This window comes from Gymnoscopelus braueri, assembly GCF_963280865.1.
Source record: "Gymnoscopelus braueri genome assembly, chromosome: 14".
Lineage (NCBI taxonomy): Eukaryota > Metazoa > Chordata > Actinopteri > Myctophiformes > Myctophidae > Gymnoscopelus > Gymnoscopelus braueri.
Genome location: NC_137619.1, coordinates 25289592 through 25314302, shown reverse-complemented (window position 1 = coordinate 25314302; position 24711 = coordinate 25289592). Strand labels below are relative to the sequence as shown.

The following is a 24711-nucleotide window of genomic DNA, read 5'->3' as shown; positions in this document are numbered from 1 at the left end:
CACAGTAAGTCAAGTCAATTTTATTTATAACGCACATTTAAAGGGGTAGTTCACCCCCCAAATAACTTTTTTTCTATTGATTACTCACCCCATGGAGCCTTGAATTCATGGATATTTTTTTGTTTTTGTCGCATTCCTTCCTTTATTATTTGATGGAGCCCCATTGTAGCCCCATTGATTCCGGTAGGAGACACAAATGCATTTGTGTCTCCTACCGGAATCAATGGGGACACATTTATTAAAATCAAATTATTGGCTTAGGAATGTGACAAAAACAAAAAAATATCTATGAATTCAAGGCTCCAGATGGTCAGTAATCAATAGAAAAAAAGTTATTTTGGGGGTGAACTACCCCTTTAAAGGTGTAGAGGAAAAATAGGCCTATGTAGTGGAAAAAACCTAGGCCTCATATCCAGAGGCCTAGTCTTTACAAAGGATTATAGGGTAAGTGATATTTTGGAAAATTGGAACTGAAACATTATTAAATTAAAGCTGATAAATGGGTACTTTCTCCTGATTGGCTGAAGATTGTCCACCTACCTGAAATTGTATTTTCTGTTAATTATAGAGCTGGAGGGACGCAGAGGCCCATGTTACGGAACAAACACTGTATAGCAATGATTACTATCACATTCACAATATAGTGCTTTAACCTTTTAACACTAAACTTTTTGTTTTAACCAAAAATACATATCACTTACCCTGCCTTTAAAGATAACCAAAGTGCTGCACAGCAAAAAAATTGCAACACACAAAAACATCAAATTAAAACACACAAAAAACATCGAAATACAGAGCATACAAATCCAAACAGGAAAACAAATAAATCAATAAAATAGCTGAGGTTAAAAAACGTAGGAGTTTAAAAAGCACATAAAGAAATGTCCAACCATTTCTCCAAAGAACTGATCGTGGACTTCAGGAGGCCGCGGAGAGACCATGCGCCCATCCTCATCGACGGTGCTGCAGTGGAAAGGGTCAGCGAGTTCAAGTTCCTCGGAGTACACATCGAGGAGGACCTCAAATGGGAGACGCACACCACACACGTGAGGAAAAAGGCTCAGCAGCGACTGTACTGGCTCCGCCGCCTGAAGAAGCTCGGAGTAGGACATCGCATCCTCAGGCTGTATTACAACAGTTCTGTTGAAGGCATCCTAACAGGCTGTGTCACGGCCTGGTACGGGAACTGCACTGCCCGAGAAAAGATCAGCCTACAGCGAGTAGTGCGATCGGCAGAGCGAATAATGGAAGACGAGCTCCCAGCGCTCCAGGAACTGTACAAAAAGCGGTGCGTGGTCAAAGCCAAGCGCATCATCAAGGACAAGCACCACCCAAGTCACAGACTGTTCAAACCCCTACAACGACCGCGACCGGGCAAGGGGCTCTACCGCAGTATCAAGAGTTCCACCACCAGGTACTGGTGCAGTTTTAATCCGGCTGCTGTCAGGATGCTGAATGAGGCATAAGCCTTGTTCAGCAGCCTGACAGCAGGCGGTGCAAAACTTTTCTGGCTCTTCCTGAACACACCTGTGGATTATACCAGGGACAATGACTTGGACTTAGCTCCCCCTCGGACACACCTGTGGACTACACCAGGTACAAATGACTTTTTTGTTGCACTCCCTCATGGAGCTACTTGCGGATTATACTAGGGTCAGTCCACCCTAGGTGGACACGCACTGACCTTTTGCACCTTAATCCCATGTATAACGCACTGACTTTTTTTGTCTTTTTTATTGTGCTCTTTTTTCTCTAAGCACCTTAACGTCCATATGTATATCATGTACAGTATAAGTATAACATGCACAGTATACATACATTGCTGCTATGCTCAGGCACCTTAGTTTTTTATTATCTCAGGTACTTTGTAAATATGTAGATAACTTGTCTGGCCTTCTGTTGCTCTCTTGTTTTGATCTCCTTCCCACTTGCCCCCCACCCCTCTTCTTCTCCCCCCCCCCCCCTCTTTTTTCTATGGAAATTAACGTTGCGAACGATGTACAAAAACGAATTTCACCCAATTTTTTTACCTTGTAAACCTGTGATGTGACAATACAACTGATTCTGATTCTGATTCTGATTCTGATTCCATGAAGGCAGGAGTTTTTTTTTTAAAGACAGGGAGAACTGGTGCGTTTTAAGTCAGTGGAGCTGCTGCAGTTGTTATGGCAACAGGTCAGAGTCACCAGCATCTCAAATGCTACCTGTGTCACACATAGCCTACTCTTTACTCACACGACACAGTCTACTTCCAGGGTTTCTACTTTTATGTTGCGATAGCTTTAGGTTACATTAAGAGCTCATTATAATCCAGTGTTGTACAATGTTGCATTGCTTTGTCTTCTCGGGAAAGACACCTTTGGGGAGGATCTTATTAAACCCTGTGAGCGCTGTACAGATAAATCAATTATCAGTCAATGGGTTGATCTGTCCATTCTTAAACCCTCATCACTTATATTGATTCTGTGACCCAACCCGAGTTAAAGGGCCATACAGCCATCAATACCATTGTCTATTCACAGCTTCAGCCACATATATTATTGTACAGACATATTGTACAGTACATTTTTCTGTTTGTGGCTTTATTTTTAGATTGTGCATATATAATTAATAGTAATTAAAACGTTACCAAACGTCAAATAAAGAGCCTAAACTAAACTATTTGTTATGTTTTAAAGGTTTTGGAAGTTATTTTAGATAGATATTTTGTACAACTGGAGGTGATATTTCATTGCGGTAGAACAGGTTTTGTCTATATCTAAAACTCTAAAAGCATGCTTGAAGCAGGGAACAAAGGATGTTACGCTGTGTGTACAGTGTAGTCTATCCAAGCCATTACTAGGACGGCTTCCGTTTACTGTGTTTGTAAATAGACTAATGCCTGGGACAGACAAACAGACACAGGTTTCGTGAATTAATAGATTGATAGATTGTGGTTGGGTGCCACTGCCTGTCCTGATGGCTCAGCTAGTTAGTGCACTGACCGTAGGCTCCTTGTGAGTTCCGAGGACCTGAGTTCTAAACCTACTCGAATCCAGCCATGTCTTGCATGTCTTCTCTCTTTCTGCCCTAGGTTTCTTGTCTGTTTACACTCACTAAATAAAACATAAAATGCCAATAAAAGAATCTTAAAAGATAAATACATACATTTATTTTTTTCAATGGTTGACAGACACCTCACATTGCTCCCATCTCTCACTGAGGAGTCCATAATTGGATTTCTCCTGTGTCAAATGTGGATGGGCTTGAGGGGACAGCCATTTAGACAGCTCACCATGACTTGAACTGGCAAAGCACACCTGCCTTTGTCACCAATGCGGTAATTACTTTATGGTGTTTGGCCAGGTTCCAGGACACAGTTAGGACACAAGGGGTTGGTAAAGTCGGTCGGGCAGTCTGCTGCCAAAATCCTCATTGATTCATAGAACACTTAAACAACCTGAATGTGGATTTAACACAGCTGGCCTTCGTGTCTGGTTTTGGTTTGTTTATCAAGATGTGGAGCACATTAAAGATTGGGGGAGGTGTTGAAAAATTACCCTAGTCAATAAACAGCAGGGTAAATGGTCAAGTAAATATAGTTCAAAGAAATCAGTTAAGAACATGAACCCTAGCACCTGTATTCTGGGGTGTACATTCGGCAAAATAGCAGCTCCCTACCTCCCTTTACCTCCTTCTCCCTCCCTCATTTATTGAGCTCTGGTCTGATGTCTCCCTCCCTCACTCCGTCCGTCTACTTCCTCATTGTTAATTCCCTTTTTTTCCCTTTTTTTCTCTCTTCCTTCTCAAATTCTAATCTATTCTTCATTCCCTTGAACATAATTTTGTGTTTTTTTGTTCCTGTCTCTTAACTATGTATCCTACTTTACTTATTTGATCTTGTGTATGTACATGTATTGTTGTTTGTATGTCCGGCCTTGTGGGGAAATGGTGGGCGGATGGGGAGGACTGGGGAGGGGTGGATGGGAGTTGTTGGGAGAAAATGTAAAACCGAAGAGTTGTTTCAATTTTTGTAAATTTGAATACAATGTCATGTGTACTCTTTGAATAAATCTTGCTTAAAAAAAAAAGAAAAGTATTGAACCAATGAAAAGTATTAAAAAGTGCTTCTGACAAAACCAGTTAACTCCATTGGATCCTCAAAGTTTCTGCTAAACCAGATAAGTCCACCAAATGGGGTGGAGTCAGCTGAGTTAGCAGAGATATAGACAATAGGCATATTTTACACTCACAGACAGACAGACAGACAGACAGAGACAAACCATGAATGATTCTTGAGTGCAATGTTGGCAGTTTGGCCTGAGGGCGCATGTGCCAGAAGAAAGGTCATTTCCATTGGGTCACCAAGAGCAGTTGAGGCCATCTTCCAGAGAGCATGAATGCGCTCAGCAAGTTTCAATGGCAATCTACTCATTAGATTTTGAATTTGAGATTTGTTGGGTACATAATCTCAGTAGTTTTAGAGATATCTTGTTTGGGAAATGTTGTTGTCTTGTTTGCCAAATAGTTGTGCTAGAAGAAAGGCCTTTGGGTCACCAGAATGACATAACTACTGGCAATCCAGGCAGTAGTTTTTAGAGATATGTTGCTTCAGAACAAAAATGGTGGACAGACGGCTACTAGTACGGCTAAAAATACAAGATATTAATTAAAAGGCTTACAGAAGAATGAAATGGAAAGGATTTAAAGGCTGTCTGCTAGCGAAAGACAAATATAAATTTGCTGTAGTTTTGAACCACATAAATCTCGAAATGTGTTCAGCTTTCTCAATTTAGAAGTGTTGAACAATGAGCTTAAAAGATTACTTACAGTAATTGAACTGGGGCAAATCACAAACACCATACATGAAGACAGTGTGAAAATGACTTGAACATTATTCTGTTCTAGTTTATAGCGTGCCCCATTATTCTGCCCACCACCTATTCAAAAACAGCATGTGTTCATGACTGAGTCAAATCAAGATGCTTGTGGTGACTTATAAATACCAACAGAATAACTAAGAGGAAACAGCAGTCATACCCAAGAGAAAAAAAGAGAGGGGTTATCTGGGAGAGGAAGGCAAGCTCCAGTGGTGGAAGAAGTAAAAGTAGTAATACCACCAAATACTCTCTACGTAAGTAAGTAAGTAAGTCTTGCATTCAAAAGTATTGACATAAAATGTACTTAAAGTACCAAAAGTAAAAGTAAAAAAAAAAAAAAAAGAATGTTCACAATGCATCGCGATTCGTTGTTAGCTTGTTAGATGTATTTTATACAGTACTAAACAGTATAAAATACAGTTTAAGTTTTGAGGTTAATGATTGTTTTGTAATAGTAATCTAAATCTGCAAAGTAACTAACTTAAGCTGTCTTATAGCTAATAATTGTTGTGGAGTGAAAAGTACAATATTTCCCTCTGAGATGTAGTGGGGATGTAGTATGAAGTATCCAAAAATTGACATACTCAAGTAAAGTAAAAGTACCTCAGAATTGTATTGAAGTACAATACTTGAGTAAATGTACTTCATTCTTTCATTCACTGGCAATGTCATACGTCTTTTTCCAAAAGCACGGGATAAATTAATTATCACTGTGTTTACTCCCTTGTCCTGTGCTTCAGTAGAATCTATAATCTGATCAATGATTGATCAATGATCAAGAATTGATCAAAGATTAATCAGTTATCACTGATCAAGTACCCTGTGAAAGTGAAAGACAATGGCCCTGGCTTTGTAGAGTTGGTGGAGTTCTCCCTCTTAAACCAAAAGGGGTTGTTAGGAATTCCATTGGAATTCAAAGGTTGGTTTGGCTGCTTCGGTGGCTGATTGTGTGGCTGCATGCGAGCCTTTATACTCTCTGAGTCACTGGGTGGAGGTTGGTGATGCTTTGTGACTAAACAGCGTGGAGGCATCATGAATAATGAACATTGACGAGGCATGAGTACTTTCCGTTCAATACAAGGTCAATGAATCCCACACCAACACAAACACACGCACGCACACACGCACTCATGTCTCTCATTAACCTCTCTCTCTCTCTCTCTCTCTCTCACACACACACACACACACACACACACACACACACACACACACACACACACACACACACACACACACACACACACACATTAAGTTTCACAAAATGCTACCCATCTGAACTCCCCCACAGTAATTGAGTACAGATTCTTCTCACCAGCAATTATGTTTCAGCTGATGTGCATAAGCAAGCTAGCACTCCTGGAGTCCTGAGAGGTATTAATTATCTGCCTGTGTTTAGTTAGACGGTTGAGCATGGAATGTGTGTGGCCTTGTCAGTAACATCACACAGTAAAGTCCTCAGAAGAGAATACAAATGGAACCAAATGGACGTGTATGAACAGAATGGGGAATTTACTGTGTAAAATAAAGGCTGTGTAAAGCCTCTATTTTCACTTTTTCTATCTGATTTGACAAAACTTGAACCAACTTGCTTTCTCTTTTATGTTATTATGGGAATACATTGATTGTGGCATACAGGTAGTCTTTTACAAGTTGTGTTGAGATCATATATTATCTGTTCAAAAAAGTGTAATGAGAGGCAGGATATCATATGAGGGCAACTTAACAAAGTCTTTCCATAATGTGGTTTTGAAGACCTCCAATCTAGCCACCTCCACAGCCGGCAAACGAAGATGGATTTATAGCCCTTTAATTTCACATAATGCATCTCACTTTGGCACATTTAATGATAATTTCTTAAGCACTGTTTTGCTATATTTAGGTAGGAGGGTGAAGAGACAAACTGAGTATAGAACGGGAAAATGACACACAAACACAAGCCTCTGGCCAGAATCAAACCGAGGACATTACAAATGCAATTATGTGGTCGATGCACTATGCTGTCTGCTACCGGTGTGGCAGACACCCGCATTTTGCAGTTAATTGTCAATAAGTCCTGTGTGTAGAAAGAACCGGAGAGGACTGTTCCTATAAGAACAGACACAGCTATGGAACCACTGGCTTTTACAATGCCACCCCAGTACACTACACCTATGGAACAGGGCTTTCAGAAAGTAGCACTCCACCACCACCCAGCTTACTAATACTATACATGCAGTCAGACATGCACACATCTGACAGGGAGTGAAATTGTATAGATAGTGACCACAGCCTCTGTCTAGCATCAGCAAAAAGTGACTGCTGAAATTCAATGGCAAATGAGTTGAGCTCTCGCATACTCTGCTTATCTCCAAGTGCTGCTGCAGGTGAATTATGCTTAGCGGAGGGTTTTTTAAGTATAATAATCCATTGATTTTCCCTGAGCAGCTTTGAGATGACCCATGTCCCCAATTCCCATTTCAGTGACTGTATTTTAATTAGGTATTTGGTTTCACTGACCTCTAACCCCATTTCATGAACAGTCATTAATCAGTGGTTGATTGTCTGTCTCTTTATCAGTGAATGACTTTGGTTTTACTTATAGGCTTCTGTTCTATTTTCTCATTCCGTAACGTTAATGCATTTCTGCTGTGCTGATAAGGCAAACAGCTATAGAATTTTAATTATGGTTGCTTGCTCGTATGAATTGTCATACTGGTATATTGTTCAGATCCTATACATTCATCTTAAATTGTATGATTTATTTTACAAATGCTCCTTCTATTTATTATTATTAGCCCATTTGTTTTTGCTACAAGGCCTGAGATAAGTGTTTCGTAATGGTAAAAAAGGAGGTCTCAACTCAAACCAGTAATATGTCCTGTCCAAATCAATCACATGTATTTGATGCCTCTTCAAGATGCCTTCACAAAGTTTTAGAACCTTAATAACCGCACATTATTAAGATGTGTTTCACTTCCATGACCAGGCACAAGTAATGGTCCATGCACAATTAGGCCTACACATTTGCAGATGTAGTTGATTGTAGATGAAGCTGTGAACTGTAGTGTTGTTGTTGTTTTTTTCAATGTCACCACAAATCATGCTAGAAAAGATCAGGTCAACCTCTGAGTGTAACTGATAGACCTCTGGAGAACTTCATACTTTATCCACCAGGTGTCAGTGCTGGCCCTTTTGGTCTCACTGCCGAAGCTGTGGTTTCTCTGGGCACACAATGGGCATGCTGTCCTAATGCTGTCCCACACTATTCCTGCTGCTTTAGCACATCATAATAATAAGCCAATATACAGTACATAGGCTAATACATATCACACATTTATGTATTTGTATAGCACTTTTCACAAAGTGTAGGCGCCGTCGGCAGCATACAAACATAGACTATATATAAATCAAATTGTAGGCCTACTGCTACTTGTCCAAATCCAAATGTATTATGTGCCACACATTTTAATGATCTAAAAAAGAAAATGTCAAATGTGACCTTCGCCAGTAAATCGGAGAGAGAGAGAGAGAGAGAGAGAGAGAGAGAGAGAGAGAGAGAGAGAGAGAGAGAGAGAGAGAGGCGGTTCTACACGTCTATCGTTCTGCCCCCAAGCAGCCAGCCAGTCAGTCATCATCTGCAGTAGCCGTTGGTCTGTTGGAAAGGAGACAGTGGAGGAAACGGACAGCAGAATGAACACCATGAGGAATATCATCCAGCGGCAGCCGTTGGTCTTCATTGCCAGGAATTAAAACCATGGAGCTTCTTTAATTCGAGCCTTAAGATCTTCTGATCCATTTCTAAAAGGATATCTTCTTCTTTCATTGAATCTAGTCTGCGAGATTCTTCCAGGATGTTGCCTGGTGGATATCCTACTGTACCACAGGGGCTCAGTTTTTAGTTTAAAACGGCATTTGCGTGCAGGTCTCCTGTGGTCAACCTTGTAGGTAGGTCAACCGTATCGGTGCAGCCGCCGCAACGCTGAATTTTGTAATATAGCCAATGGTGCTTTCAAGAAAAATGTGATTCCAGTCCGTGCCCTTCCTAATTGTACCTTTGGCACTGGGATCAACGAGAAGATTGTGGATTTTGGCATCGGGATCAAACCAGAAGACTGTGGATTACAGCGTGTCGTGTGTGATCCCTCCCTACATTTGGAAGAAACAAAGCGGAGGTCTGTCAGTGATTATTAGCTTGTCCTGCTCTTGTCAAAATGAGTGTGTGTTTAATTGAATCAAACACATGAGTGGATTGTAACCCGACGCCGTGCTGGAGGAAGGAGGGGGACACAGTCACACTACGGAGGAAAAAACACAAATCTGTGCGGAATTCTTTCCCCCCATCTGTGATTTGTAGAAGAGACTCTGCACTGGAGAATGATGGAAACCGAGGTGTTTACCCCTCTGCTGGAGCAGTTTATGCTCACGCCCCTGGTCTCATGGGTAAGAGAGCCCCTAATTAACCCTTCCAATGTGTCTCTAAGCCTACTCATTAATGACAGTGCCCCCTGAATAATATATATATATATATATATCCACTGCTGTATAAAGAGTACCAGGCTGATACATTTCTGCATTGTCCTTTTGTATTTACAGGCCAAGACAGTCGGGCAGGTGACAGTAAACGATGGCACCTATCTATCAGAATATATTGAACTAGTGGATGGGATTTACCTGAACGAGATGATGCTTGAGATGTAAGTGTTTAAGAATTCCATCTTATTTGTCTACTATGTATACTGTAGGCTATGTATGCATGTACCTAGTAGTATGTCATCTTTTTGGGGCGTACTGTCTATACATACCAGAAACAATGGACCTCATGTTGGGGTCAGTGGTCAGGTCACACGGTCAGAAATCTGCAGGACACACTTTCACACACTTATTGTTTGAAACCACTGGAGCTAGGAGGACTCTTCAACACAGCCTGGCCCCAGGGGCTGCAGACTCCAACTTACTGTCTGTCATGCTTAGAAATGATGTCAGAACTCCACCCCTCAACCTCAGTATTACAAGAAATGGGCTTTAATCCATTAAGACCTGAGGCCGATTCTACAAATGTCCTCTAAATCCTAACAGGTTTTTTTTGCTGTATCAGTGGTGGTACTCAAACTTTTTTCATGTCAAGGACCACGCAAAATGATATGTATTTTGTTCCAGGGACCCCGGGCCCAGAAGCAAAAAATTGAGTTACACATTTTTCGCTTTATCTACAAGCTCATAGTGCTGTGCTATGAGCTTACATCTGCTATTTTTGAATAGCCAAAGAAACCTTAAATGACACGGATGCTTTCCCGGTCTTAATGGAATAAGATAATTAGCTTTGGAATATATTAGCCATTTTTGCAATGGCTTGTTGCTTTAGGAACCTCTATCCATATATAGGCTGCTACTGTATGTGCTGCTACTGCTAATACATGTTAGTTTACAGTCTGATGCGTCTGGAGCTCTGCACTGCAGCCATTTGCGGCAGGCAGCTCATCAGCTTCCAGTTGATTGCATGGAGCAGTGTCGTTGTTGTCGTCATGCCCCCCCCCCCCCCCCCCCCCCAGCCAGCTGGAATGTCACAATGTCAAGTGTCATCTGCAGCAGACTGATGGACTCCCTGCTACTGGAAGATGCAGTTTCAGTCTTTTTGATTTTCAAAGAGAGAGAGAGGGTGACAGACATGTTTTTATATGGCTTTAGATGATATCATTCTGGCTCTCCAGTGTGTGACTGACTGACACTTACGTGTAGACTGGTGGACAGTTTTCCGTTCCTTTGTCTGGCTGCCGTTTGTCACAAGCACAACTCTGCTCACATTTCCCCCATATCAGCACTACTGCTAAGGTTTATGTTGGCAGGAAGCTCTCTGTTCCATGGCAAGATAGCCCAATCAAGTCCTCCTCTCCCATTTGAATTCATTTTATCCGTCTCAAATCTCATAAATTGTCTGTTTTCATAAGGCATGGGGTTGAATTCAGGCCACAATTGAATAGATGTGTTGAGCTATTAGCTTTATCTCCATGTTGAATCTAAACAAGTATGACAGTGTTGGCAGTCGGTCACTCTTTGGTACCGCAGTGCTCTCGGGAGTCTATTGTCCTGGAAAATGTTTCTGAACACATTGGGACAGGATAAAAAAATTTGATCATGAGAGGATCTGTCAGGATCAGAGAAAATAGCAACTTAGGATATTGCGTTGTTTACTACAGTGTCTGACTTGACGATCAATGTCAAATTGGGGTCCCAGTTGAAGCTGTTTGAGAAGTATTGACCATATCACACCCGGCGGCCGGGGTAGGATTTCCCACACCAGAGTATGACATAAGACCATAATGGGTTCCATGTGTGTGTTCCATGTGGTCAATTGCTCTACTATCCATTGGTCATCATGTTGGGTAAAGCTGTAAAGTAGTGTGGTATGAAGTGTTGATTATACTGTGGATGGAATAATTTCTCTGCATGTTTTCTCCTATCCTGCAATTATTTGAGATAAAAAGCAAATCATTTTGCATAATCGTTATAATCGTTTCCACGTTGAAACATTTTCACACATGTGGAAATATTAAAAATAGCAGATCTACAAGCTTACTGTGACGCGTTGTAAGCTTGTAGATCAGCTATTTCTGCAATCTTTACATGTATAAAATGATTTAATATGTCAATAATTTCTTTGTATGTTTAAGTTATTTGTCATATATCTGCCCTGTGCAGGCCCGGACGGTTGGCGTAACCGTCTGGGCACCTAGGCCTGACAGCATGTCGCGGGTTCGACTCCCAATCCCGACGACCTTTGTCACCCCCCCCCCCATTTCTCTCCCCATTTCCTGTCATTCTACTGTTCCTATCAATAAAAAGCATATATACATATAGCTGCCCTGTGCTATTTGTGATTATGAAGCCTAAAAACCAACAGAATTTTTATTCATATGTCCCAATGTTCAATGCCAAAAACACAATTAAATTGTTAATCTCAATTATTTGTGTGACAATTAATTGTCAACTTAATTTTGTAATGGTGACAGCCCTACCCAGGGGGACAGGGATGGGCAGGTGACTGCACCTCCTGCCCAACAATATATTTTGCAAATCATCTTCAGTTGTGGAGACACCATCCTCATCTCCCCTGACTTTCCTCAGACAAACCCCCACTGACGAGTGTTCCTGCTTACATCTGTCTGTGATGCTTACTGAGTACTGTAGATGCTGTTTCGGCGCTTTCGGGGAGAAACCTTGTATCTCCATATTTCAACTTTTTATGCATTTTCTTTGGTAAATTAATACCCTACTTCGTCATACTGCTGTGTCACAAACATAGCAAAAATTGCTGATGTACACGCTCACAGCGTTGTGAGCTTGTAGACCTGCTGTTTTTGAGAAAAGACAATTTAAGTGAAAGTAAAAGTGGTTACGTGTGTCAGTGGGTTTTATGAATATTGAACCAATAAAAAGTATTAACAAGAGCTTATGTGACTAAATACATTTGATCCATTGGAACACTGGTTCTTTTTTCCATTTTCTGAAAAGTCCAGTTTTGGACATACAAGGTCCACCCGTCAACGACGATATAGTAGTCGCATTAGGTGCAACAAGTAGCATCTATCCAATTGAAAACCCATTCATTAAAACAAAAATGTATAATAAAAGATATGTCATTGAAAAATATGTCAGAGCTAACATCGCAACAAGCACTTGGAAAATTAAATGTTGAAATGAATATGTTTTGAAAAGGACAAATCTGTGTTTTTTTCTTTTTTCTTTTAACAGTTATATTGTGGACTGGCCTACAGTGCTGAGGATTTTGTTTTGACGAACTAGTGTGCAGTATGAAACTGTGTGTCTGCAGAGTACTGAGATGAAACTGAACAAGATTAACACTTAGTATAGCTTTGATTATGCACTGCACTTTGAATTTTTACAATTTAAATGTTTGGAAATGTTATTTCAATCTTATCCTTTTAGAGAAAAACATTTTGTATGGAGAAGAAGGCATGTTTTGTGATCCACTCATATACCCCATGAGATTACATGACAAGTGTGTGTGAACCCTGACTTAGTGCAGGTTCAAGGAGCAAGTTCTAATCATCATGTTGGACAAAACTAGTTAAATAGAACCCAACCTGAAGCATAAACATGAAGTCATGAAGTTAAGTTGGACCATAAATAGCCACACACACACACACACACACACACACACACACACACACACACACACACACACACACAGCTGTTCATTTCAAAACTCCCATTCAATAGGAGCTCTGTCTTTATCTTAAAAAAACACTGTAAAATGAATGGGATTTGTGTGAGAACCTTCCTCTGTGGTCAAAAGCTGTTGTGGGTGCACTGACGCTAAGAGAACAGCCAACGTAGAGCCCAACTGAACTGTGCCTAGTTTATTTGTCGCCTGGCAGGATGTTGGGGATTGCCAATCACACTCAGCTGTGTGTGTGTGTGTGAGTGAGAGAGATCGGTATATGCAGAGTTTGTGTGTCAATGCGGCTGTGTGCTTGCGTGCCTTGAATGCGGGTTTGGGGGTTTTGGTGTGTGTATGTGTGTGTTTTGGGCAGCTGTTGGCAGTCATCTTGCCCTGCCAGACTCTTAAACAGAAGGCTTATTGTCAGCTGGTTTTTGGTGAGACTGTTCTTTGTCTGCCTTTCCCTGCTTTTACCAAGGTGACATGGTCACCCACCTCTGACTTATTGAACTAAAATAGAATAATATTCACTACGTACTCATTGTTCATTTGGTTAACATTGCTATTAGCTATATAGCTTTATCGGTATGAATTGGAATTCAATCAGAATCATAAACTCTTCATTGCATTGTATGACGTTCATGCAGTGAATTTTGGTACTGCGACATGTGCCATGTGCAGACTTTCAGGCTGTGTGTTGATTTAGTTTAGTTTGGGTTAGTTGAGCATTTGGTTGGGATAATCATGTTACCAGTTGATATGCTTAAGCTAATAAAAAAGGGGCTCCATGTTAGAATGAAAGAAGCATGCTGTGATTGTACACCTACATGAAGTGAATGCAGCAGCTTTGAAATAACTCTCTCCAGCTCTGTGTCATTAAAAACAGCTTAGAAACTTGAGGCCATGTTTTAAATCTCCACTTTGAGGAGCTGAACTGTAATTGCACCCATTCCAACTCACTCATTCCAACACATGCATGATGTGCATGCATGCAACACACTAGTTTTCAAACCACATTCTTGTATCTCGTTGGATTGTGTCTATTGGTGTGGTAGTTGGCACCGATCTCCCTCAGATCGATATTGTCTTCTCTTCTAAAGAAAATGAAGGCGCCAACTGCACTTAATTCCTCACCACTCTTGAAAAAGTTTTTTCTATTAACACCATTAATAGCAATAATGTCTGTGGCTAAGACATGGGCTTTTATTCCTGAGAGGGAAGAAGATGTGTACACACACTCACACTCACTTTCGTTCATTGACTAGCAGGGGATGTGTTGTGGGCCATGTGTTGTAGGGTTGTGCCCTTGTGTATGAAGAAGCGGATGGTTTCAGCTGCTGTTGCAGCATGAATGTCTCTCTCTGGCTCTATCGGAGCCACTGACAGACCTGAGACAGACAGACTTGGCAGCAGTTGTCAGAAAAACAGCAGGGAACAGGGAGACTCCAGGATTATCTTAACGGTTTGCTGTGACCCAGATGGCACTATACTCCCCCCCCCCCCCCCATGACAGACCCTAACCTAGCCAATTAGGTTGCCTCCCCAACACTGTCAAGGCAATTGGTTTCCCCGCCCAGCACGAGGGATCCAATTAAGTTTCTGTATGAGCGAAAAGTGTCTAGCTAATTCTCCGCTCTTCTGTCAAAGTCCCCCGACCTTTGTGTACTGTCACTCAGAACCACCAGCACAACTCTAGATGGAAAAGCCATTGTGCATTTTATAAAAGAGCAATTCATCAGAGATGGATTTCATTTATCCTGGGTAGTGGTTGTCTGTAATTGTTTATCAAAAAGAGGTTAATAAGTATTTTAATCAATCATCAATCACATGCAATCATCACATCTAAAAAAGCCCTGCTCATTGTCATTTTCTGTCTGAGATTGCGATTGGGCTTGAAGCGCAACGGCCTACTGTATGTAATGAATTCCCTCCATAAGGCAGGGCTCCTTCAGAACTGGAAATATGCTTATGTAGAAGAAAGCTTTTGTTACAAAGGTCTGTTTTGTTGATTGTCCCATGGTTGAGCCTTTGCTTTAGTTTTTACAATGGAAACTGCCAAATAAAATGCATTATTTATTACATCTGTGCAACAGCATGGGTTGCAGATTCACACTAATTATATATAGGTGAAGCAATTTAAACAAATCCAACTAAGCCAACAGATTTATTGTTCAGCATACGCTGTTGTTAAAAGCATATTCCTATTGTTCAGCTTGTCTTCAGGAAGACACATTTCAGTGTCAAGGTTGAAAGTTTTGTTGTTCTCATAGATGTTAATGGATAACTGTACAGAAAAAAAGGCACATTTTACAGTGTGCAAAAAATATCTCTTAAAATTATCTCAATATTTCTATAACATTTGTGAAAATATTTATACATAATCATATAATTTCATATAAGCCCTACCATGTTCACAGCCACTGCCACATACATTGCTGGGGGACCGAATGACACTTAGGCTTATTGCTATGGATACCATATAACCATCATACCTTCGTACAAATAAAAAACATGCCATAGATTTATTTTCAGAGATTAAGAGATTTGATGCAGAGGGAGAAAAATTAAGGGGCCAAGTATAGACCCCTGGGGCCGCCTTGTCAACAAAGTATATAGTGTTTAAGTGGTTAAAGGATAATTTCTGATGTTTTGCCTGTCATCCTATCATTTGGTCACCTGTTTACAGGTTACATTTTGCTGATGTAAAATGCAAGGTAAAACTTGAATGTCCCCGAGGGGCAATTTGCTTTGCAGACAGTAGATAAACACAATACATACTACAATACATCATACACAAACACAATACAAGATCCTTATCTCCCACACTGTCTCAATGAATCATGGGAGACACGATGACCTCCAGGGTTATAGTTTCTTTAAAAAAGCAATAGCAGAGGGAACAAAGACAATCTGTATCTGTTAGTGATACCTTGGGGAGACTAAACCTCTGCCCTGATGGAAGTATCTGGAACTCAACGTGTAAAAGGATGTTGAAGATCCAAAACAATGGTCTCTGTGCCATTGAGATGACCCTCACATGTGCTGAAGGTTCTTAATGGTAGCACCAGTAGTCTTACAACACAGCTTAACCATTGTTTTCATCAGTTTCTGTTTTTGTGATGTGGCTCCTAGGGGGCCGCACAGTCTAGAAGAGTCTGTGAGTCTGTCTGTGATTCCGGGGCTAATCTTGCAAACCACATAGGACTGATCAGCGCCAACTTTTTGTGCAATTTTCCAGTAGGCCAAGGAAGGGCCTCACAATTCTTACGGTGTGGCTCTCCAAGAGACTAGCTGTCTATGACGGGGTTCTGTTTGTCTTTGTGTGACTGTCCGCAGCTTCAAACATGTTTTATACTTTTTGAAAATTGAACATTCATTTTATAAATGAAGTCAATGGGGCTGTGATCGCGTTGAAATCTTACCCAAATGAGTCATACGTCATAGATATGTCATAGATCACTGATGTCCGAGATCCACATAATATGGATCATCAGCTCGGACATCGAGATCCACAAATATGGGATCAATATTTGTCCTTAAGTATGCCGATGACTGTAATGTATTCAAATGTGGACTGGCGACTGAATTGCCCACTCGGGAATCGGGATCAATAAAGATCTATCTATCTATCCAACAATGTCAGCATTTTCTTACGACATCAGGGATCCCTGTATCTCCATATGTAGTAGATCGGTCATATGTTAGTGAGTACCGCTCTGGGTTCTTGAGAACAGGTACTCTGACAAGATGTACACTGACTTACACTTGCATTGAAAATAGCCGGTCTACAAGCTCACAAGTCACATCGGATAGCAACGCATTATTAGCTTGTTCAGTAGATCGGCTATTTTTGTTATTTATGTCTGTCGTATGAGTAAGTATATAGGGCTTAAGTGGTGTTAGATGAACACAGTGCCTCTTTCTGCTCCTCCTCTCATGTTCTCCTTCACCTCCTCTGCTGTCTCGTCCCCTTTTCTCTCCCTCTTTGACTTGTTCCCAGTCCGGATACTTCATCTCCCCCCCGTGCATCTCTTTCACACTGCTGTGTTTTGTTTTCAAGGACCCCTAGTTTGATATGCATTTGATTAGGCCACAGACCCCCATTTAAAAAGTAAAATCGAACCAAATGCACCCTTAAGGTAAGGGTCCATTTTATTTGGTTCCATTTTTACACTCTCAGAGATCCGTAACTCCTCAAGGACCCCCCCCCCCCCCCCCGGGGGGTCACTTCACCACTGTTCTCTTATCTAATTCCTGCCACTCTCTTGTTCTATCCATCCATTCCTTACCTCCATAGCCCACCCCACCCCTCTCTCCTCCTGTTTTCTTTGAGCAGCATGCTGGTGTCTTTGTTGTCTTTCTACGGGACTAGGTATTTACAACAGACATATTTGGGATTCCAGCTGGAGAGAAGCAGCAGACCTGTGTGGTGCTGCTACTGTCTGCTGTGCTACTCTCTCTCTCTGCTGCTACTGTCTGGGTCTTTAATATCAAAGAATCCAGAACATCAGGGGGGGCAAACATTAAGCTTAAGTTACAAGTTGTTGAAGAATAACTTGAGTTTCAGCTGAAAAATGTGATGCGGTTTTGTCATGTTTTTACATTTGAAATTCAGATTCCCCATTAGTCCTTACCACTCTCATCTCATCCTCATTCCTCCTGTGTATGATGTAATTCACTGTCTCTTAACATCTGGTCAGGGGCCCACCAGTAGTCCAAATGAACCTTTATGGGTCTGTACTCTGTATAACTCTGAGAATGTAGTACAAAGGGAACCATTTTTGATCTTTGGGACCCCAATCTACACTGTAAATTCCTCAGTGTTAATTTAACTCTGAGAGTACAAATCCATTTGGACCCTACAGTGGTCCCCGGACTCAATGTTGAGAACCAGTGATTTTTCAATCTCTCTCTCTCACTCTCTCTGTGTGGATGTGTGTATAAGAGTCTCCGACAGGAAGTGACTGCAGCATAACTTTAAGAGTTGTGTGTTAATGCGTCGGACCCCATACGACCAGGGAAGTACATGTAATGTGTGTTTATGCGTCGGACCCCATAGGACCAGGGAAGGACATGTAATGCCCCGAAGAACAGGATGCAGGAATAGGGTGTCTATTAGCTGGCTGTTTCAGACCCCTTCATCTAAACTGCTTCGTCATACATGTGCAGTTACAACAGATTTGCCTGAGAATATCTGAAAAGTATATACAAGGCGTTGATAGTGCTAAAATCTAAAACCATACAGTGTAGGGTTTATGTTAAGTCAACAACATTGTGTTGGAAATATAAAACTTTACTTAATTTCTGCCTGTCTCATAAATGATCTACCTCATTAAGGGAGAATATACTGTTTCAAATCTAAAGGTATCAAATTGTTTTGTTTGCCAATTTTCTCATAACCATATTGGTTCAATAACATTTTATGGATCATGTGGGTAGTAACTTGTAACAATAATTAATCCATGTTATCAGTGTTTCCCTAATAAAGATATTGAAACACAAATTTCCAATCCGGCAGGACAGAGTTTAGTGATGGTTCCCCTAGGGCCTAGAAACCAGTTTGGAGGAATGGGAAGAGGCCCTGTTTAAGGACACAGATAAAGGAAAGGCTTGTAGAGAAAAGCTAATGAAAAGACAGGACGAGGAAATGAGGCAGAGAGAGATAGGACTCCTTGCATTGGTGGGATTCTGGGCTGTGCTTGTATGCATCTGTGTCCCCCAGGGAAAAGGGTTGTGGGTGAGAAAACTGAACAACTTGGAAGGTGTCTATTTTGAGCATGTCATTACAGACAAAAAAATGTAAGAAAAAATCACATCTGCTAGCTCTCAGTGAGTTTGTAGATCAGCTAGTTTCACAGGAGGACACCTTAAGTTGACATGACCCTATGAATTGTCAACCTCCAACATTAGTACTTTTAGGAACGTGTGTCTGCTGATAGACGATTTAAGATGGAAAACAGCACTTATGGAAATACCAGTACTCGTTACTGCAGATAAAATCTGTGCCCAACTATATGGTGATTGGACACACGAATACAGTCGTCTTGCTAGCCGTTTAGGTCTAGCTGTGTGACTTACAAGTCTCCCAACAACCCCCACATTCCTCTCTGCTATTCGCCTGTTTGTATCTCAGATGCACGCACTTACGCACGCATGCACACACACACACACACACACACACTCTCACACTCAAACACACACCACCCCCTGCTATGTTTGGACAGCATGGCTTGCAGCCTCTATCCCTAACGCGTGGCCAAACATGCTCCCTTATTGTGTGTGCGTATGCGCGCCTGGGCACGCATGCTGACCCTAATGTAGCCTGTCATATATAGGTTAGTGCGACTCTTTTACTCATCCAGCCAATCAAGGACAGGAGAAACGCCCCTTTGGCCCCAGGCCTCTGTATTAGCCCGCATTGACTATGGATGACAGCACTGTCTGTCTGTCTGAATGACTGCCTTGCTGACTAATTGTCTGTGTCTGGCTTTCTAGCTTATAAGCTGGCTGTCTATATAGTGATATTATTACCAGTTGCTGTACTCGTAAGCCTAATTCATACTTAACCACTTGAACCCTAGCGTCCTTTTCCTGGGGACAAATATTTGTCGCGTTGTGACGTGTTGTGAGCTTGTAGATGTGTAGTTTGTAGTTTTAGCTGAAGCGATTTGGTGTTGAAGGGAAAAAAGGAGCGGACCTAGTACATAGCCCTGGTGGATCCCCAGTCTACTAAGTATAAAAGGTTTAAATGGTTAATTGTATGACAGGGCAATGTAGCTTTTTTCACTTGCTGAAGTTATTTTCAGTATGCTCATGATTTCGTCACTCAACGAAATGTAAATTTGTCTTCTGGTAATGCAGGAGAGCATTCTCTGGAAGTTTTGCACAAATAAATACCACAAAAGAGCCCATTATTCACATGCCTGCAGACCTGCACGTGCACGTGGGGCTGTGTCGTGCGCTGGTGTGTGTGTTTATGTTCAGTCAGCGAGACAAAGCCAATGGGACATGAAGGAAGATTGTGGCGCTTTTGTGGCTGTTTTTTTGTGCGGCAGCCATGTTGTTGGCTCCCATGCTGCATAGCGATGCGGCTGTGTGAACTGTGAATGGCCAACTCTCAGTCTCATTCTTTCACGCTTAGCCCTCATCCTGTCAGGATTACAGCCCCCTTTTTGCTTTTTAATTGAGGGGTTAAATAAGACCCCCTGCGCAGCTCTCAATGGAGCTTTGTGTGTGTGTGTGTGTGTGTGTGTGTGTGTGTGTGTGTGTGTGTGTGTGTGTGTTGTAGGGGAGATGGGGTGGTCACATGACAGTGTTCATTCAGACCAGCATTAAAGGGAACACATATTCCACTGATTAGTACTGATGATCAAAGTGCGTGTGTGCGTGTGCTTGCACGCGTGTGTGTGTGTGTGTGTTCGGGGGGGGGGGGGTTATGTATTGGGTGGTTGGTTGCTTATCACAGGACCCATTAACACACCCACAGTACAGCTGATTCCCATAAAATGTTTCAAATGACCATTCATTCTCAACAGCATGAACCTTAAGAAAAAAACAAAACTTTTTAAGACTTATTTAGTTATTCGGTCTGTTGCTTTGCAATTCATCTAGTTCCAATGGATTTCATGTAGATAATGGCAGGATTATCTGGTTCTAAGAGAAACGGAAAGGTGTCGTCTCTTGCATGTACTGTCAAACATAACAGTGCTATACTAGAGCACAGATGCAGACATACTATAGGCGCACACGCATGACTGCATGTACCCTACACACTGCATGCATGCACACGCACATCCACATACAGTATAAGACCCCTCCCCCCATGAGTGCATGTTAAATGACCATGATATATAGGTCGGACTCGTTGGATGTGTCTTGTAAGAAAGATGTACATATAATAAACCAGGCTTTTTCCCCAACAGAGTGACCGGAAAATATCAAGTGATTCGACAAAAAACGGGAAGGTTGACTGTGTAGAAAGATACTAGTAACTATAGTAACTGCAGAGATGTGTGTTCTTTATCAGATGGTCCTCCTGAGTGACAATGAATTCAGACGGTAGCATCCATTCCCTAGACAGTGGTACTGAATAGGCTACTGTGCTCGTTTCCAGATAATAAGACTTTACAGGTAGGAGATGATCACAGGCCATTGCAGCCTTGTTGGTTAGTTTGAATGACTACTACTGCACTTACTTTCTGGAGACCCTCAACAACCTTTAACCACATTAACCCTGGTGTCCGTATTTTAGGCATGTCATTATAGGCCAAAATTAGGTCTCTATGCTTAATTTGTAAGCGAAGGAAGTACGAAACAAGCGTAAGTGGTTTACCTTTCCCAATGACCCTTTGTACTGGTTAATCGCAGTCAATTATTAGGAGTGACAAGGGGGGACAGGATCAGAAATGACTACATTAGAGGATCAGCCCAGGTTAGAAGGTTTGGGGATAAAACAAGAGAGGCGAAGTTGAGATGGTTTGGACATCTGGAAAAGGAGGGATGAGGGGTACATTGGGAGAAGGATGCTGAATATGGGACTGCCACGTAAGAGGAGAAGAGGAAGGCCAAAGAAGAGGTTTATGAATGCCGTGACATGCAGTTGGCATGAGTCACCGAAAACGGAACCAGATGGAAACAGCAGCAGGAAGAAGAATCGCAGTCAGTTACAAAATTAGGCAAAGATCTTTTATCATTGGAATATAGCAAGAATTCAAGAAAGGTACATATGTCTGTCTGGATTGCTTTGGATAGCAGAGTGGAGAGATGGTGATGTGTGCAATTTGGAATGTCTCAATACAGGCTCACTTAAACATGTCGACACCCGCGACAGCATCAGTAGTCACGCACACTCCCTAGAGACCCCTTGGGCAATACAGTTATACAATGTTCTACTTCTAGTAGCGTACAGTTTTATCTCTGAATCTGACAAACCGGTACAAATAGAAGATCGTATTCATCCAGGTTCTTTCCAGAGGGCTGATCAATCAGACCTCTACTGTATGTACTGTACTGCAATGTACCTTAATCTTTGATGCATCTATTACTGAAATCAGACCTCTGAATGTCTCTGGTTAGATGGGACGCAACACAGAGTTGAAGCACCACATGCACCACTCAAATCAAGCTATTAACCACTTAAACCCCAGCACGTATTCTGGGGAAAACCTTGGCAGAAAATACCTGATCTACAAGCTCACAACTCGTCGCAGCGTGACGTAGCTCAGCGAAGATATTTAATGTAGAGTGAAAACAGAAAAGACTAATATAGAGCCCTGAGGGACTCCAGTCAACCAAGTATATGGTCTAAGTGTTTAAAGCAAACAGTTCAGTTCCCTAACTTCCCTTACATTCAAGCTGGTTCCAAATATAGACAATTCACTTATGTACAATCACTTTCCTGAATTTTGCAATCTCTTTGAACTTCTTGTATGCCCTCCCTGAGAAACAACATAAACTCGCTGGTTATGAGATAATCAATCTGGGAACACAGTTTTTGCCTCTGGGGGCACCACCTCCGAGACAGGAACTCGGTTTGTCTCCTCCCCTTTCTTAGTCCACTTCCTCCCGGGTGCTTCTGTGTTTATTCCTACTAACAACAACCCTACATGTTTAGGGCAGTGGTGCTGACAGATTCTGCAGTTAGCAGAATCTGTCTTGAGAGCTAATTAGATACAGCTAGCCTCCAAAGAATATCCATAAGATTTTGTTTGTAAGATTTGCTAGTGGTGTTTACACCGGTCTCACACGTCTCCTAGCAACAATACAATATTTATATACCACCATAGAATGTACATATACCATGTAATCTATCTTTCTTTATCTATCTATCTCATCTACTAGCAATCGATGTGGCATTTCCCAGGTTAAATAGGCACAAAACAATATGTTTGTGTAGATGTTCAGGAATGGTTAGATGGTGAATACTTATTGATCCTTTGGCAAATTAAATATGTACATGTATGTGAATGATGGTACAGATTCCCTTGTGTCTATTGAAGAAAATACAGCATGTTGAGTTTTTTTTGTACATGCAGACTTACTAACTTTCAGACATACCCAAATAATATGATGAAGTTATTTATTTAAAGCTTCTGGATAGAAAATGGTGGTGGTTTTGCCATCTGGAGACTGACTGTACTTCATACTGTTACCATTTCCAATGCTGGAACATCCAACATAGATCTAACCAGGAGTGAAGCAGCGTGACTGGAGCATCTGGACGTTGAGATTACATGCGTAAATCATTATTTTTGGGCAGAATATGTCTGGGGTACAGTTTATTGTATTTATACTGTATATGATATATGATGGTTGAGGAATAGGGAACATGATGGTTGGAGAATAGGAATGCTTGGTTATGGGGATGTTGATAGTAAAGTTATTCATAGCAGGCCACTGTTTTGGCACAGGCACAGGTATGGGCGTGGCATGCCGTGTTTAGGCTGTTTTGGCATGGGTGTGGAATGCCATGTTTGGTATGTTTTTGCTGTGGGTATGACACAGCATTTTAGGGGGGCGTGGCTTTTAAGTAGTCATGGCCTGGGCATTGACCCGATGATGACCTTTCCTGTATCATATCACAACTACTGTTTACGCCCAATCCGACCTGGGGTGTGTGGGCATGCCATTTTAAGGGGGCATGCATAGTGCTTTATTGGCTTTTATGCAGGTGCGCATGTGGCCTTGGTTTTGTGGCCAATCCAACCTGTCGAATATGCTCACTTCAGGTGAAAAATATGTTTTTTTTTGCCAGAGACTCGCCACAGTGGCAGTACCTTGTTGAGGAAGCTGTCAGGAGCACCTCCCTCCCAGGTTTGAGTGGATCTGTCTTTTTGACTCAATCCCTCCCAGGAACCCTGGGGTGACTGTAACTGTATAGATATGACACTGACTTTATATAAAAAGTGCCCATTTTCACCCTGCTGCTAATGCTGACAGCTAAATTGACACTCTCTCATAAAGGGCAAGTCTAAATGACAAAGATGTGTGCAGTATATAATCTAAATCTACAAATGCAGCCTTCAGAATTATTCATATCCATTTTCTCAATATGCTGTATTGTTTCCCACAAAAAGCAATGAAACTGTTTTACTGTTTTATTGCTTTACAATTTCATTGCTTTCCAATTTACTTTCCAATCTACTTTCCATAAATGTTCTACATTTCTCACATGTTTTGTTAATAATATTCTGTCTTGATGTTTGCAGAAATCCCAAAGCCAGCGTCCAGAGGACCAACAAGAAAGTAAAAAATGATCCCACGCTGCGCATCCAGAACCTCACTATTCTCATCAGACAGATTAAAAGCTACTACCAGGTAACGACATGTCATCTAGTCTTTTAAAGCATGTAATATTTTCAGGTCTACCGTAAGGTAAAGATTTGAGTAGACAGACATTAGTTCCGCAGTGAGTTCACGTTAAATATATAATCAACTTGAGGGGTGTAGAGCACTGGTTCCCAAACAGTGGGTCGGGACCCATCTTTGGGTCACGGGTCAATTTGTATGGGTTATTTTTTTGTTTCCTACATTTAGCTTTTAATTATTATTTCAAAAGAATCCCCAAAAATGCACAATTTTCACTAGTTTGGGTCCTGGGCAAACTAATTTCTCTTTTGGGTCTCGAGCAAAAAATGTTGGGAACCAGCACCACTGGTATTGAGTTATGGCTATGATGAAAATTATGACTGTGTG

The 24711-nt window shown here is 41.5% G+C and overlaps 1 protein-coding gene across 3 annotated transcripts in view; it reads left to right on the top strand.

Annotated features, from left to right (window-relative positions):
• Positions 1 to 8487: 8487 nt before the first annotated feature.
• The window catches only part of ccdc88ab (coiled-coil domain containing 88Ab), a 103173-nt gene continuing 86949 nt past the window's right edge, over positions 8488 to 24711 (top strand). For all 3 annotated transcript variants that reach the window (XM_080448674.1, XM_080448673.1, XM_080448672.1), the window contains exons 1-3: positions 8488 to 9278; positions 9432 to 9532; positions 24225 to 24333. In XM_080448674.1, coding sequence (XP_080304800.1) covers positions 9213 to 9278; positions 9432 to 9532; positions 24225 to 24333 — 276 coding nt within the window. In that variant the 5' untranslated portion in view covers positions 8488 to 9212. The remainder of the gene's footprint in view (positions 9279 to 9431; positions 9533 to 24224; positions 24334 to 24711) is intronic.